Below are 15,867 nucleotides of genomic sequence, written 5' to 3'. Positions count from 1 at the left end.
TTTATTCGTTTATGACAAGTAAATTTTAGAGTAAGGAAATTGAAAAGGCGAAATTACTCGCAATTGATTCAACCCGGATACTCAGCGCTGCATTGAGCGCTCAATTCAAAACCTATTATCCCATTATAGCTCGCGAGAAACTTCACGTACCAAATATGAGTTTAAAGGATCCGTATCTTATTACTAAGAATACAGTCGGTCCATACATACAATCTTATTTTAACCTCTCTACAGCGGCCACCTCTCCACAACGGCAACGGACACTAAAGCGCGTATCAACTTAATCAACGACTGACAAACGGTGAATTCAAAACCCTAATATTCTTTTGTAGAAGGCCACGAAACTTGATCCGTACCGCGTGCCATTGGTCTCTGTTCCTGTTGTATTAAATACAATGATGCAAGGGACCGCAAACGAAAAAACTGCTGGCATACGTAGGATCTGTATATGATCTGATCAGCTAAGAATAGAAACATAACAATGAAGCAAGGCTGATTACTACGTAGAAAGCTTAACGGGACTACAACATGATAGAATCCAAAATGAAAGCCAAGAATTGCAACCGTTGACAGCTGTTTCGACCTTCTTGGGTCTCGTCAGCACGGTGTAGCAGCAAAACGTAAAGCAACCGGCTGGTTGACCGATCATCCACTTAACGCACATAATGGTAATGACCTCAGATGAAACTCAAATGCGGATTGCGGATTGGCCAATGTCACCCATTTAGTAGACTATCGGTCAACCAGCCCGGTTGCTTTACGTTTTGCTGCTACACCGTGCTGACGAGACCTGCAATTCTTGGCTTTCACTTTGCACTCTATCATGCCTTTGTCCCGTTAAATTAAGCTTTCTACGTAGTAATCAGTGTTACGCATTTCTATGCAACAATAAACATTTTTTTGAAAAACAAAAATATTGCACTCCCGAAAAAAACAACAAAAAATTTGTCATATTTCACCCCTAACTCCCCACAAATGCCACCTCTCTGCAACAGCATTTTTCCCCCGTCCCCAAGATGGCCGTTGTGGAGAGGTTCGACTGTGTGTCAAATGTGAAGACAAAGTGATGAAGTATACGGTACTTGTAGTTTTCGTCTCCGTGCTTTAATCTTGAGTTGTCATATTGTTCATCTCGGAAATTTATCCTTAGAAATGACTTCAAAATTAAAAATGATGTAACGAAATTATAATTACGAGTGACGTCATTTTCCACCAATTAAACATAAAGACGTCAAATTAAAAATTTCGAGTATGTCCTGCGCTTACACAGTTACGCTACTAAAATGCCGTTGCGAAGTGAAGTTTTTTTCTCTTCTCTGGGCAATTTGAAAATCCTTGTTGAATTCAGAATGTAGATACAATATCAAACACACTCGTAAAACCCGCACCAAAACATAAGAGAAAATCAATATTTTGGAGGCTAAAATGTAACTAACTATTGCAAAGATTCAAAAATAGTCCTACTTTTGATAATTTCTCTGTTGTTCATTTAGATGTTAAATATCTTTATACAGTCCAAGTGTGATCTAGGTTTGTTTTTTGGTTGCGCCGCCATTGGCGAGCCCATTTGAGGGTTTCAATCCAAAACTACTTCCTTTCTTGGAGTCACTGAAGTGAAGCAGCACTTTGATCATGATGTAACCTACAGTGAGTACAAAGAACATCGGTTAGTGCAGTGAAATCTAAGCTAACAGACACCCTTAGCTACAATGGACAAGCTCGTTTCCAGAGTCTCCTCGGGTGTTCAATCCAAGAAGGACTAGGCCCGAAACGTCTGGTACACAATAGACTTGTTTGGCACTTTTTCAATTACTACTGATTTCTAACTTTTGAACTGTTTATAATGTGCCACGCAGCCACGAATCCTTTAGGGCTACCATGATTTATTTTACTACTATTTTGGACCTGTCTAAAATAGCCGGTACTCAAACTTAGACTTCAAAATAAATAGTAGAGCCTAATTATTTCACACTCAGTTCAACGTCTCACCTGGTCTCTGTGATCTTAACACCTGACAAGGCCTACAGCGACTTAAAACAAAAAAACTTTATATCCTTCAGTAGGCGGTAACTTGACGTTAACTTCACAAGCTGTTAGTAGCCCTATCGCTCAGTTCAGGTTCAAGTTCTTTTCACGTTCATTTTTGCGCTGTCCGTTGTGTCGTACATGGGTTCTGTTTCGCGTTTGATTGTTTCGTTAGTGATTGGCGCGGTCTTTTACACGTTGGCGCTCTTTTTCTTGTTTGTAACGTTTTTGGTTTGTTTTTGATTGCTACGTTTTTAGTTGGCGCGCGTTATGTTTTGTTTAACTGTTACTTACTCAGTGCTGTTACGAAGCCACTGTTTGTTTTTTTGTCTTTTGTTTGTTTGGTAACTAAGATACGAGAGTAAGTCTTTCATCGGAAAAAATCGATTTGTTCACACGAGGAATGCCTGACGCTCAAAATGTACTTCCATACGCTTAATTCAACACTGATTATTATGCAGTGGTAGAAATATGATAAATCAACATTGATTATGTAACGTACCTACTAGAACAATAGCAGCAGCAGTTAAAAGTGATGCAATGGAGCCAGAAAGTATGACAGAAATGAAATACCAAACTAGTGGTAAGCTCAATATAGTATTCCAGCATAAAACAACCAAGAGATTCCTGGATTTCCTCGGATATTCATATATGTCTTCTGGAAATCTACCGTGTTCGAAAAAGTAGCTCATTGCCTTATCCTGAAAGAAAAGATGTAAAAAAGGATCAGAACAACACTGGGGAACTACATTGCAACTCTTTTAGTCAATTACCAAGGTAGGAAAGAGCTGTCAGCTACACCAATCAGAATCCAAAGTGGTACACGTGACAGGCAAACAGCGCGGGAAAACGTGTAGGGGGGAGAATTCGATTGGTTGAAAGCGCGGGAAAACGCGAAATTAGTGGAAAGCGCGGGGAAATGGCAACCGCCGGTGGAAAGCGCGGTAAATAATGGTAATTGTTATACTTCCCGACTCAAATACGTTATCCGATTGGAGGAGAACGTGTCACGTGTCGTGGGTCAAAACTCACTCCCTAGGGCGAACAAAACTCACTAACTCCCTAGGGAAACGACATCATGAACTTTAGACTCGCACATGATCAGGTCGTGCTCCTTGAAACCGCGGTAAATTTGTGAGCCAGCCGGCGTAAACCAAACGATTTCTTCGCAGTTTTTTTTCTACTTTAGAGTTGGGAGGTATTACAAAACACTTAATGACTGGCCCCACAGGAAACAGTGAGTGATGTTTCCTCTCGACCTCAACGTTTCCTCGGCTTCCAATCAAATTGCAAGAAGCACTGATGATTTCAAAATGGATTTACGGTAATAAAACAAGTAATGGTTAGAAATCGAGTGAAACTCAGGTGGCGCGACTCGAAACCACTTTTCCCCAGTCCCCCTCCCACTGCCCCTCTCCCCTCCAAAATATAGCATGGGGAAATATTTGACCACGTTATTGTGAGAAAAATGTTTTTTACCTTTTCCTGGAAAGCCTCCCTGCACCATTGGGATGTATCCTCGATACTGTCAGAAGGAATATCTTGAAGTGGAGTTCGCCTGTAGGAAAAAATCATGAAAACAGTTAGGAAGGCAGAACAGATGGAACTCAGTGCACAAGTACAACATTCGTTTAGCAAGCATTTCATAGCTAAATCAATCTTAATGACGATAAAATAAGCGATGGCAATAAAATAAGCGCAGAAAACAAACGGTCTGAATGAAACACATTTCTTAACCAGTAATAATAACCTAACTAACATTATTAAATCAAAGAGCAGTTTTCAATTGAGTGTCGAGAGTAATCAGGCAATTACTTTGGTTCCAGTAGTGTTATTGCTGCATTCGCATCTATCATTATGTCTACATTAAATTGCTACTGTTGGACATCTATTACTTTGGTTTTGGTTTTAGACTACTAGGTTTGACGTTTGAGATTGGCCGAGTAGTCTAATTGGTGAGTAATTGGTTTGGTTTCGGTATTACAACACTCAATTCAAAACCGCTCCACTATTTTGAATTACCTTAGCCAAAGATGAACCTCACTCCCCTCACCCATGAGCATCCGACGGAGGTTTGGTTCCTTGTCTTTTGGAAAAGCAACTTCCATGTCGTACACTGCAGGTACTAAAAACAACATAAACAAAGACTGTCAGTACAGGACAAGCCAAGTGAATGACTCGCAGAGCTGCTGGTACTAAGTCTGGTCTCTGTCGCATAATTCAACTAACAGTACAACTTTGCTTATCTCTCTGGATAAGACGAGTGTTTTTTTAAGAAATTCTTCATGGTGTTATTAGAAACTAGCAAGTCTACATCAGACACTAGCTGCCACTATTATGGAACCTGCATTATACAGTTAGTGTTGGCTTTTCTTCTCCTCTCTTACTTAGACTTCTTGTTTTTCTTTCTAGTGGACAATAGTGTCCCCAGTAAGCTTGTCTCATTTTGTACAGCTCTATACATTTGTCACTGAAATCAAGTTTTTTTTCATTGCATTAATTATTAGAATATGTGTCCAACTCATATGTAGTCCAGTTTGCCAACTACCCTGAATTTCAGCCATCTCCTTGAGTCACACACTCCTGAAAAGACAGGGTGTGTGACTCCAGGAGACACCTGAAATTCAGGTCTGCACTTCTGCAAAGAGAGGTACTGTGTCGAACTGTGAGGGAACAACTTGGACAAGAACACAACAAGGACCCTGACTATGTTCAAACTTTTCTTCTTCTGGATTACTAAGAACCATGGAGCCACTGCATTCCCCACCGGGGGAGGGAGGGGGGGGACTCCCACATATAAAGGACTGTACTGGTCAGAAATTTTGAAAAGAACCCCTAAGAGGTGCCAAGATCCTGTTTTGTGGGCATGGCTTAAGATTCCCTACGAGGTGACATTTCTCAAATAACACATTAAATGACATTGACTCTTTTTGACTCAATACCCTAAGAGGCACCGCAAAAGTTCCTGCTGTCAACCTTTTTAGGCTGAACACCCAAAGAGGTACCAAACCCGATTTTTTAACCCCTAAAAGGTATGACGACCCCCAGCCTTTTTATATGGGAAATTCCCCCCCCCCCCCCACCTCTTCCCTGCCAAGGTTCCCACAATCAACAGATCTACATGAGTGAATGAGTTATCATTTAAAAGAATATGAACACCTTTGGATTTCTAGTTTACCTTTGTCTTTAAAATATTGAACAGTCATAGAGAAACCCTTGGATCTTGGCAGTAGATGGTGTTTCAACTCAGGTAAGCCATGTGCTCTAGCATATTCTACACTGGCCTGTTTTTTGGCCTCTGTAAGTCTTGTTCCTTCTGCAAAAATGGCCATCTAGAAGTTTAAAAAAAATTATTTAATTTAAGAGACACAGAACTCCTCCTTGTTTGTCTTGTAAAAATCAGCTGATGAAGGTCTAACCATTCTCGTTTACATGATAACCTCTTCATTGTTTCTCTAGCTTGTAAACTACAATTTTGGCATTGAGATTTCTTGTCATTGGAATATAACTTTGCTGATCACACAGCACTTGACAGCAGCATTTTAATTTAGGCAGTTGTTGTTGAAAATGTGTTCCAAGAAGCTAGAAATTTTTGCGTTGATGTATGCTGTAGTGTGTAACCTCCACTAACTGTTTACAGCTTTCCCTGATGTTCTGTTTGAGTTGACCAATCAAAATAAATCCAAAATGTTTAAAGGTGGATTTTTTCCCAGGTGGTGAAAAAAAAAATCATTGATCAATACCTCCACAAAGAAAACACATTTATTCATGAACCAGGGCTAACATTATAAGAGGTATTCACTCTCTACTTCAACTTGAATAAAATATCTATTAATGATATCCAATTCTGAAATAATTAGATGAAAAAACTGAGTGACTGCCAAACTTGGATAAGACCAGCTAAACTGAAGTTGGCGGTCTGAGGAAGTGCCTGAAGGGATTAAGAGATCTTGTCAGGGGTTTGCAAGTGGACAAATGTGCTTAATATTTCCAACTCTGAATACCTCATCTCCTGGAGAAGAAACATGGATTGTACTTTCAACTGTACAGAATGATTAAACAATGAAGACAAAATCATGTCATTGCATTATTGGCCTACCAACCCAGAATGGAAATGGGAAATCTTTAAGTGTGCTTAAACTCCTTTCCAGAACTTTCTGATCTTTCTGCCAGTCTCGATGCAAGAAGGCAAATTCAGTGCACCACCAAGAGAAGCCAATTATTGGCAAAAACTTCAAGTACCCCTTCATGTAACACTTGCATGTCTACAACAACAGAGAAGATCAATAACATTATTGTTTATTAGAAAGGTTTTCAATTGAGTGTTGAAAGTAATCAGACAATTCCTTTGGTTTTGGTTTTACTGCGATTTGAGGCTGAATATTCTAATTGGTAAGTAATTAGTTTGGTTTGGTTTGGTTTTACAACACTCAATTAAAAACTTCTCTGACTTCCTCCTTTCTTTCAAAAGCCCTCATTTGAATAGCTTGTTTAGAATTTTGTGTTATTGTCAGGATAGTTCCAGAAAATATCCATACCCCCCACAGAAGGGATTTTTTATAAGACACCACCCTCACCCTTCTGGAATTTCCAATTAAGCTTCATACATTTTTTTGAATTTTTTGGTCTTACAGAATCCCCCCACTGCTAGGAAATTCCAATCCCTTCTGTTGGGGGGAGGGAGGCTGGGGGGGGGGGGGGGATGGAAGTATGGATATTTTCTGGAACTGCACATTAGAGTAAGCTCGGAGATATGCATTGTTTATAAGGATTATATTAATAGGACTTCCCTTAATTATAAAAAATAAACCAACCAGACACTTTTTTAACACATATCAGCCCAGTGTTTCTTATTGAAATGGTAATCATTGCATTGTAAACTATTTAAAATTTGAATCAATAAAGAAAGAAATGTTTAAAAGATTGTTAAGGTCCTAAATTTTTTTTCATGTCCATAGAAACTGTTGATAAAAAGATCACATTTACCGCCAACACTCCCGCCCGATCAGCAAGTGTATATCCAATTAGCCAATCAACATCACTACGGTGATTCGCCAGACAGATCGCACTCTCTTTTCCTATTTTATCAAAGTCCTCCTTTTTTCCATAGAGCTTGATATCCATACCTGACCACCATTCTGCAAGGAAAGTCAACTCTGAAAAAACAAAACAGTGAAAGAGTTAAATATTTCTTACTTGGGAATTAAAGCCACCTATTACGCACTCAATATACATGAAAGTTGACAAACACAATTCCAGTCAGTTAAAGACATTTGGGACATAATGGATCTAAAGTCTAGAAAGTGTTACATACTCAGTGGTTCTAGATGTGAAACAAGTAGTTGTTAACATAACAAATCATTATGCTATAAATTTTGAAATACCCTTGCAGAATGTGTGAGTTAAACATCCACTTACATAGAGTGTTTTCACATGATCTCACTGCAGCTATATTGTGCAGTTCCAGAAAATATCCATACTCCCCCACAGAAGGGATTAGAATTTCATGGGGGTGGGGGGTTCTGTAAGACCAACACATTTAAAGAAATGTATGAAGCTAAATCGGCATTTCCAGAGGGGCGGATCTTACAAAAATCCCTTTTGTGGGGGAGGTATGGATATACATTGATGTCACAAAACAATGAAATGGTGGCCAGGTTGCTATCCCAAACCAATCCTGTGTGATTTGAACTCTTTTCTTATGTAACCACTTTCTTTTTTTGTTCCAATAAATTTCTATGGCTGCTGGCTATGTGAGTGAAAATGCTCTATAATGCAAACATGCAAATAAGATTACAGTATCTGAAACTGATGTGAAGTATATATGAAATAATTCATATTTAGTATCTGAAACTGTTGTGCAGCAAAACTGAAAACAAATTAGGTTCAGTTAGCATGGGAAACCCTTCAGCTGTTATTCTCCTTTATCAAAAAGAGAAAAACAGAGCATGGTGTATGAAACTGTAAACAGCTAAATGCAATTGCTGAAGTAATTCCTTAACACACTTCTTGCTTTAATTATGCAGTGGACATCTATATTCAGTGATTATATCAACTTTCCCAGTTTATAATTTCACAAATTTAAAAATAAAAAATATTTTAAGCTTTATTCAAAACACAAAATGGTAGCATTTAATAATTGTGAACAATCAAGGTAAGACTATTGAATGAACTGAAAAGACCGGTAACACACATGCCACAGACAAATTATCTGGCTGGAAATTATGCAAATAAGATAAGGAAACAATGAAAGTAGATTACAACTAACACCTCTTAAAATATTAGGGGATATTACTGCCCATGTTCTATATAAAATTAGTAAACTCCTCCTCGTAGAAGCAAATTGATGATCAAACCAAGACAAGTTCTCCATGAACGTGATTTGGTGAGTTTAATTCTAGGTTGATCAAATATTTTTTTACTGTCACTGCATTTTAAAATGCAATCAAGACTAAAATGTTCTTAATAAGACTTAATCACTGGTACTTAACTGAAAAATATAAATTTTTGAATTTAAATCATGTTAAAAGTTCAAAACTCTGCTGACTTTAACTTCTTTGGTATTTGGTGCACATACAAAAACTGTGTAACTCAGAGAGTCTGGTGAAGCAACAGGCTCTAGATAGGTAAGGATAACGAGAACCAAATGAACAAAACTTGACTCACTAAACATCACCAAGTGATGCAATATTTGAAGCATCCAAGAATAGGTTAAGCGTGTGTGTATGGATCTAAAATATTGTTAGAAACAGACTATTAAGTTATGAAAGAACTTAATTTAGGCTCACGTAACACCAAAAAAAATGCTTAATCAAAGCTTCAAATGAGTGCAGAAAAAAGTTGATAAACAAGCATTAGGCATAGCCTGAAAAAACATTGTCTAGCTGTAAAACATCTGCATCATGTGCAGGAAGGAAGAGATATCAGCAGAGTGACACATGAAATGCCCACTCAGTCAATACTCGACAGAAATATAAGTTGACTGGCATATTAATCTGCTCATTTGTTGACAGTTGTTGCTTTTTTTGGCAGATAGTTTATTCTTTGAGCCACATCTAAATACATGAATGAAAATGATTTATTTTGGTCTGAAATAGAAATATTTCTGAACACCTGGGTGGCACTTCCCCTACCGAAACATCCATGGAGCACCCCTCCCCCTAAACCACTATCCTTCCAGGGAAGAGAATGCTAAAGGGGACAAATATAAGGAGCTTTATTTTCTTCTTGTGCATATAAAATAATATATATGATTGGCCTTATGAAAACTGTATCAATGAATAATGCCTAACTTTAGACCCAGGGTGAGTACTCTCAGAAAAAATTGGGTAGGATGGGCATCACGCTACCCAAAACCCTTACCCCCTTTATGTCCAAAATCTGTGATTTTTCATACCCTATTTATAACCTGACCAAAAATGTGTTACCTATTTATGACCTGACCCTTAAATCAATACCCTGTTTCAAACCTGCCTTATAATTAGTTCCCTAGTTCAGATCAATGTTAAATTGCTGTAACCAATTTGTGAAGGGCTTTTGTTGATGGTCTTATCAATAATGATGAAAAAGTAGCTTCTTCTTAAAAACATACCAAATTCAAGACTTCTGAGGGCAAAAACCATACCCTAATTATCACCAATATGGCCAAAATTGATACCCTATTTATGACCAATATGGCTGAAAAACCATACCCTTTGGGGCCGCACATACCTATATAGCCCATATAAGGGAGTATCGCCTTCCCCCCCCCCCCCCGGGACATAGAAAGAAATGACGTACACAAGCTTTGATGTCATGCCTCTTAAAGACCTCAAAATCACTCCAAATGAAGAAAAGGAATAGACAAGAGCAGAAAAAGGAACATAAGACAGTGGAGGAAAAAAACAATAAGTAGACATTCCTTACAATTTTTATATTGTGTACTTTGGAGAATGGGTGACCATGAGATTTTCTTTACCACTATTTTCATAAATCCAAACATAACAATTCAACTTTATTATGTTGCTTTCAAAAACCACATGATGTGTTTGAAATTCATGACTTATATCAACAAGACATGTTTTGGATGAAACATCATCCATTGTCAGTTTTACAACAATAAAAATTGCAGAGCTTCAAGTGGCCTCCTGGAAAAATATAGGGTTAAATATAACCAAGGGTCTTTTATCTAAAATTATAGGGTTAATATAGGGATTCAAAAATAATTATACGGACAATATAGGGTTATTTTGAAGCACTTACAAGAGATAAGTCACAAAACTACAATATTTATTCTTCTTTTTTAAGAGATTTCTGTCAAGAAAGTTTCTAACATCAATCCATCCTGTTATTTGTGCAGGTTTATGTGAACTTAAAATCTCAACGTACAACTCATCACTGCATTTAACATCCTGTTCTTCCTTCAGCCTTCTAACAGTCTCTTTTTGTTCTTGCCTAGTTCAGTTCTCTTATTTGAACACTGTTTGCTTTGGTCCATTGCATTTTCCATCTTCATTTTTGCAGCTTCAAGAAGCCCTTGAGCTGCAGTTCTTGTTCTTAATTACTTGCACGAATCTTGAACTTCATCAGTTCTTTTCCTATCTCAAACAAGTTTAGTCTTCTTTGTTCCAGCTTCTGTGCTTCCTGTTGTCTTTCCCTATCTGCATCTCCTAGCCTTGTTCCTCTCCATCTTGAATGGCCATTTTCCTTAATAGCGGAGCTCCGGCGCATACTCATAGAAACCCGTGAATCATTTTAATTCTCATAGTAAAAATGGCTAGCGGTATTGCTCATGGGTGGGTATACACAATGACGAAGACAATGGCAACGACAGTATTGTGCAACATAGCAGCCATACTCTAGCTAATAGGACATACGGTCTTAGTTAACAACATCTATCTTTGATATTCGACATCCATTTTATGGTCAATTGACACCTGGTGTCCACTGACCAGTATCACATGACCATATTGCAGGCTCAAGTTTTGAGCTCATTGAAGCCACATGTATTTTTGAAATTTAATTACTGTAATCAGGCCTGGGTTGTTCAGAACTGAGCTGGTTAACGCTAACCAAGGATCAAAAGTTAACCCAAGTAAAAAATTTTCTTGTACGAAAATGTTTTTCCACTGAATATGTTCATGTAGTTTGAAATTATTAAACCTCAGATGGCCAGACAATATAAGCAGAAAATCTCACTGCCAAAGTAAAAAAAAAAAACTCAGATCAAAATTCTCACTTATCCAGGGTTAACTTAATCTGGTTTTGAACAACCCAGCTCAGGAGCTCCAATTTTAGACTTGGCTAAATCTACATATTAGTTCTTCTCTTGTTTTCCATACGCTTTGCACACCTCTTGTGGCTTGAATAAGTTCTCTGTAATGTAAACGTTGTGTGGCTCTCCATAAAATTTCAGATGACTGATCTTTGATGATATGCAGGTCTACCATTTATTTTTTAGAGAGTGCCTCTTCTTCTTCTGATTTTGTTGGTATCATTACAGCTAGTCTTCAAATAGCTTGTGCTCCATGCTCTCCATCTCTGGGATTTGGATCTAGGATCTATTGGTAAATGGTCATTCAGATACTTTGTAGTCTCCACATAGGGCAGAGCAAGCATTTTCACCCTTTTCTATCTGTGAATTTGACAGTAGGTTGTCTGACTTCAGCAGGTGCTTCCCCTCAATGTCTTTAAGAACTTGTCTTGCAACTTTCTACAAATACATTTATACCATTTGTGGATAAATGGTAGAAGACCAGGGAGTCCTTCATCTAAGAATACTTTGTTGACTGCATTCCAAATTTTTTTGTTAACATTATTTTGGTCTATCTGAAGGCAAACTTATCAAGCATGAGAGAGATAACTGTGAGCCTGTTTCTTCAAGCATGTCCACAGTTTTCTTTGCAACATCATGACCTCTGGCATGATAAAAGAACAGTGTCTTTAAGAATCTAACGATTCACTGCCCGGCATGACATCCACTAAGTTTATGAGTCTGGAAAGAACTTTTTTCCTTTTTATTGTAAAATTATAGGGATTGTAGGAAAACTTAACAAATATAGGAAATATAGGGACAATTGAAGTCCTGCAATTGAAAGTGAACAGTAGTTGTAGCAATAGTTTTAAGTAACAGTGTGTGATGAAAATAAGAATAATTAAGGAGTATTAGGTGCAAAACAGGAAAAAGTGAAAATCTAACACTAAAATAACAAGGGATATATTAAGATGTTTAACTTGGGAATTTAAAGATGGCTGCTCCCAAAGGATGTGCATGGCTTCCTTGATTTTAATTGGAAGCTAGTGGAAGCCAAGTCAAAAATGTTTAAACATTCTTCTGAACAAAGGGAGCGACAATTATCAGAACCCCTCACGTGTTTAAATATAAGGGAATGCTTGTCTGAGTGAAGATGTTCACAGATGTGGGTGGTGAAATGTCTGTTCGTTTCACCAACATAACAGGTGCTACAGCCTGCACACAAAAACCTGACATAAATAACTCGCAATTGCAACTTTATTATATAAACACCAATGAAATCACACCAGGTGAGATTTCATATATTCACATGCAAAAATAACATGTTATCTTCACTCATGAAAAAATCACCATAAGCTGCTATGTTACATAATTACGCTTTTCACAGCAAAAGTGAACTGGTTTGGTATTTCATTGGTGTTTATACAATAAATAGAACATTACATGGCTGTTTGGAGATACAACATTTATCTTCTCGTGTTGAAAAATATTTCATGAGTCAGCACAACAAACACTCAGGGTCAAAGAAATTTTGTATCTCCCTGGGAACGGGAAACAGCAACCTGGGATTTCTTTGCCTAAACATGAGTTTAGTTAGCTTTTTTTGCCCCTTGACTTGAAACCTACTTACATTAGGAGGAATCTTTGTCTATTTTTCTCTTCTTTATGCGCTGCACGCATGAACGCTTGTTGCTAAGATATCGCGACAACGTCTGCTTTTTCTCGGGTACTGTCGGTTACCGAGCTAAACCATACCTGATGAGGCATTCAACTATTGACAAACCTAGGTTGGCTTACTTTTTATTTTGCCGCCATTTACCAAGGTTTGCTACTGTGTTTACAAGATTAAAAATTTCAATTCAGTAAAGTTAAAACAAAACCAAGGTAAACATTTCTTGTGAAACCACGAGCATAGAAAGGTATTCATGATAGAACGCTAGTAGATTTATACTAATATGGTTTAGCTGCCTAAATTTGTACTTACGGCACCAGTGCAGGTAAACCACATTCAAATTAAGCCATCTGAACAAGTCTTTGTTTATGATCCAAAGTGGCAACAAGAGGAGCTGAACAAAATTGATGATAATGCCACTGGCTAAGAAAACTACCACCAGCCATAACCAGACTACTGCAAATTTCTTCACACTCATTGGCAAGACCATGCCTCAAACAGCAGTTAATATCAAAACTTCCTTTGACAGCTCTCCTGATAAAAAAAAAAACCACAAATTTAAAATGAAGTTTACATCAGCGTTGTCATTACCTTATAATTCAAAGGACAGGATCCAAGGTACATTCTGTATTAATTTTGGGTTTTTGCTAAAAAAAAAAATCTTTATAGTCTTTTCAAGTAAAATGGCGCAAAAAAAAAACCGTCCAATTTGCTTCAGTTGAAACCTAGATTTTTATATGCTGTCTAAGTCATACGTCATTAAAAATGGCCCAAAAATAGTCACCAGGTCACAAGTCCCTGAGGTCTGGGGCTAGTGATGTCAAACTAGATTCTAATGCTTTGTATGCCTTATTGTTACTTACTTTCACGAAACTTAATTTTCACAATTTAAAAATCACAAGATTAAAGACCCGAGAAAAACATTTAATCATAGGATGGGAGAAGGCAGGAGTTGCTGGGATAGTAAAGGGTGAGTCCACTCTTCCTCGTGGGGTCCTTTGAAGAAATTAAAACTGTCTTTCAGCTGTAAGTACAAATAGATGGTGTTGTGTACTCTGTTTAGCTCTGCTTTGTTGCAAAGGAACATGTCAAACAAGTTTCAGTTTCGTTTCGTTACTGTAAATTATGATATTTAGAGAGGAAGCCACATCAGCCCTAGCTGGCTTTCATCGGGTGGGTCCTCTATCCTGATTGAATTGGAATTTAGAAATGTTGGTTTTTCAGGAGGGAGGAAAACCACAGAACTCAGAGAAAAACCCTCGGAGCAAGGTGAGAACCAACAGCAAACTCACCCACACATGGCACTGGGCTGGAATCGAACCCGGGCCACATTGGTGAGAGGCGGGCGTTCTCACCATTGTGCCATCCCTGCACCCCCCCCCCCCCTCCCCCCACCACCATGCTTTGCAAACTATCGCTATAGAAAATTAAAATTAGTTGTGCCAATTCTGAATAAAACTGTTTGTTTGTGAAGATCAGTAATTTGACAATTTTCATTTTGAAATTCAGTTCCTTTTTAACATCACAAATCGTAAAATTTACATCCCGCGAAATATGCCCATTCCATTTTTGCAAAATTAAGCTTAAGTTCCCGCAAAAATAAGAGACAATAAGGTAAGCTTACTTTATGCGAGATTCGAAGAGAGAAGTATTTGAAATGCAAACCAGAAGTGTAGTTGGCAGTTAGCGGCAGTAACCGGGAAGTTCCAGGAAGGTAACTTGTTTTGCATAAACACTTTATTATCGTGATGATCGACCACAGGCACAAAAAAGATATACAAGAGAGCCGATTTTGTAAACTGCAAGTGAGCAAAGTGGGATTGAACATGCCTGAGAAATGAGAACCCTGTCCACGCAGGCTGGATTTAAGCTTAAATATTTATAATCTTTTTTTGTGATCGTTCTTATCATTATCAACTTATTCAATTAAGTGGGTGTAGTTGCGGTTTTTGCGAATATCCCATCACCAACACTAAACCAAGAGATCTTACGCAAATGTAGAGATATAAGGGTTGATCAAGAAGAATAGAAATAAAGCATGCACGTGCTGAAACAACTATAAGCCATTAAGGCGTCACCATGAAGCAAAAATTACTGATCGTTAAAAAACAAAGGTGGCCTAAAATAAAAGAGACAAGTCAAAAACGAGGAAATTTCCTACCTTATCCGAGTAAGTGTCTCAGTCTGAGAATCCCAACAACCTTCGATCCCCGAATCAAAATTTCAGCAGGGCGCCATTTTCCTTCTAGTCTTATATGAAGCGCATTTCAGTCCGCTGACTCCATTTAAACCTTGGACTTGCTGTTCCAGACGTCTGGCGGGTGATCCGCCTTGAGTAAATCACGCGCATGTCGCCAGTACTTTATACGATTTTGGTGCGGTAATTCATGAAAGAAGCAAACAAGAACAGCAACAATAATAATACAACAATGATTTTCGAAATAAAAAGGAATTTGTCTATTTGTGTTTGTAAATTGTTATCAAGCCGGTGATGTTGGAGATTATCAGTGCAGGACAGAGGTCGTTTCGTCACATTAATTTATCCTATATTTACGGTGGATAATGTTTTGAGGGTTCTCTTTTTAACTAAAATAGCAACACGGTAATTTTCTATCAAGGAGTCATTCTTTTGTTCAAGTGTAAGACAGGCCATTTCTTTGCATTTTAAAGTTATCTGACAATTACAGCGGGGGCGGAGTGAATGTTCTCCTTTCAGCCACCATGATAACATGACATTTTTTTTTATCAAAGAGACATTCTCTTGTTTAAGATACGTGCTTATTGCTGTTTCTACGAAAGGACCGGACTGGATTATCAAGTCAGCTCCTTTGTTATGCTGAAAAGCCCTTTTGAAATCTTCCGGACTTTGTGCTATCCATCATCTTCTAAGCCACGTGCCCCTTCGCGTGACCGGCACTGGAGGACAAACAACAAAACA

The 15,867-nt window shown here is 38.0% G+C and overlaps 1 protein-coding gene across 2 annotated transcripts; it reads right to left on the bottom strand.

The window, feature by feature from the left end:
- Positions 1–321: 321 nt before the first annotated feature.
- LOC145480721 (uncharacterized) lies at positions 322–15,840 on the bottom strand. Of its 2 annotated transcripts, XM_081459034.1 has the most exons (9): positions 15,091–15,840; positions 13,242–13,463; positions 7,012–7,181; positions 6,129–6,290; positions 5,204–5,357; positions 4,048–4,150; positions 3,505–3,583; positions 2,528–2,726; positions 322–1,642 (listed from the first exon to the last, which is right to left on the bottom strand). In XM_081459034.1, exons 2-9 carry the CDS (start codon positions 13,417–13,419, stop codon positions 1,527–1,529), a joined length of 1,161 nt encoding a protein of 386 aa, XP_081315160.1. In that variant the 5' UTR covers positions 13,420–13,463; positions 15,091–15,840; the 3' UTR covers positions 322–1,526. The 2 variants fall into 2 exon arrangements, with proteins under 2 accessions (XP_081315160.1, XP_081315161.1); XM_081459035.1 differs by lacking the exons at positions 13,242–13,463; positions 15,091–15,840 and adding an exon at positions 9,895–10,584 and having other exon boundaries at positions 7,012–9,370.
- Positions 15,841–15,867: the final 27 nt, after the last annotated feature.

Source organism: Orbicella franksi, chromosome 3 (genome assembly GCF_964199315.1).
Source record: "Orbicella franksi chromosome 3, jaOrbFran1.1, whole genome shotgun sequence".
Classification (NCBI taxonomy): domain Eukaryota; kingdom Metazoa; phylum Cnidaria; class Anthozoa; order Scleractinia; family Merulinidae; genus Orbicella; species Orbicella franksi.
The sequence above is the reverse complement of the archived record's forward strand: the minus strand, read 5'-3'. Positions and strand labels throughout refer to the sequence as shown.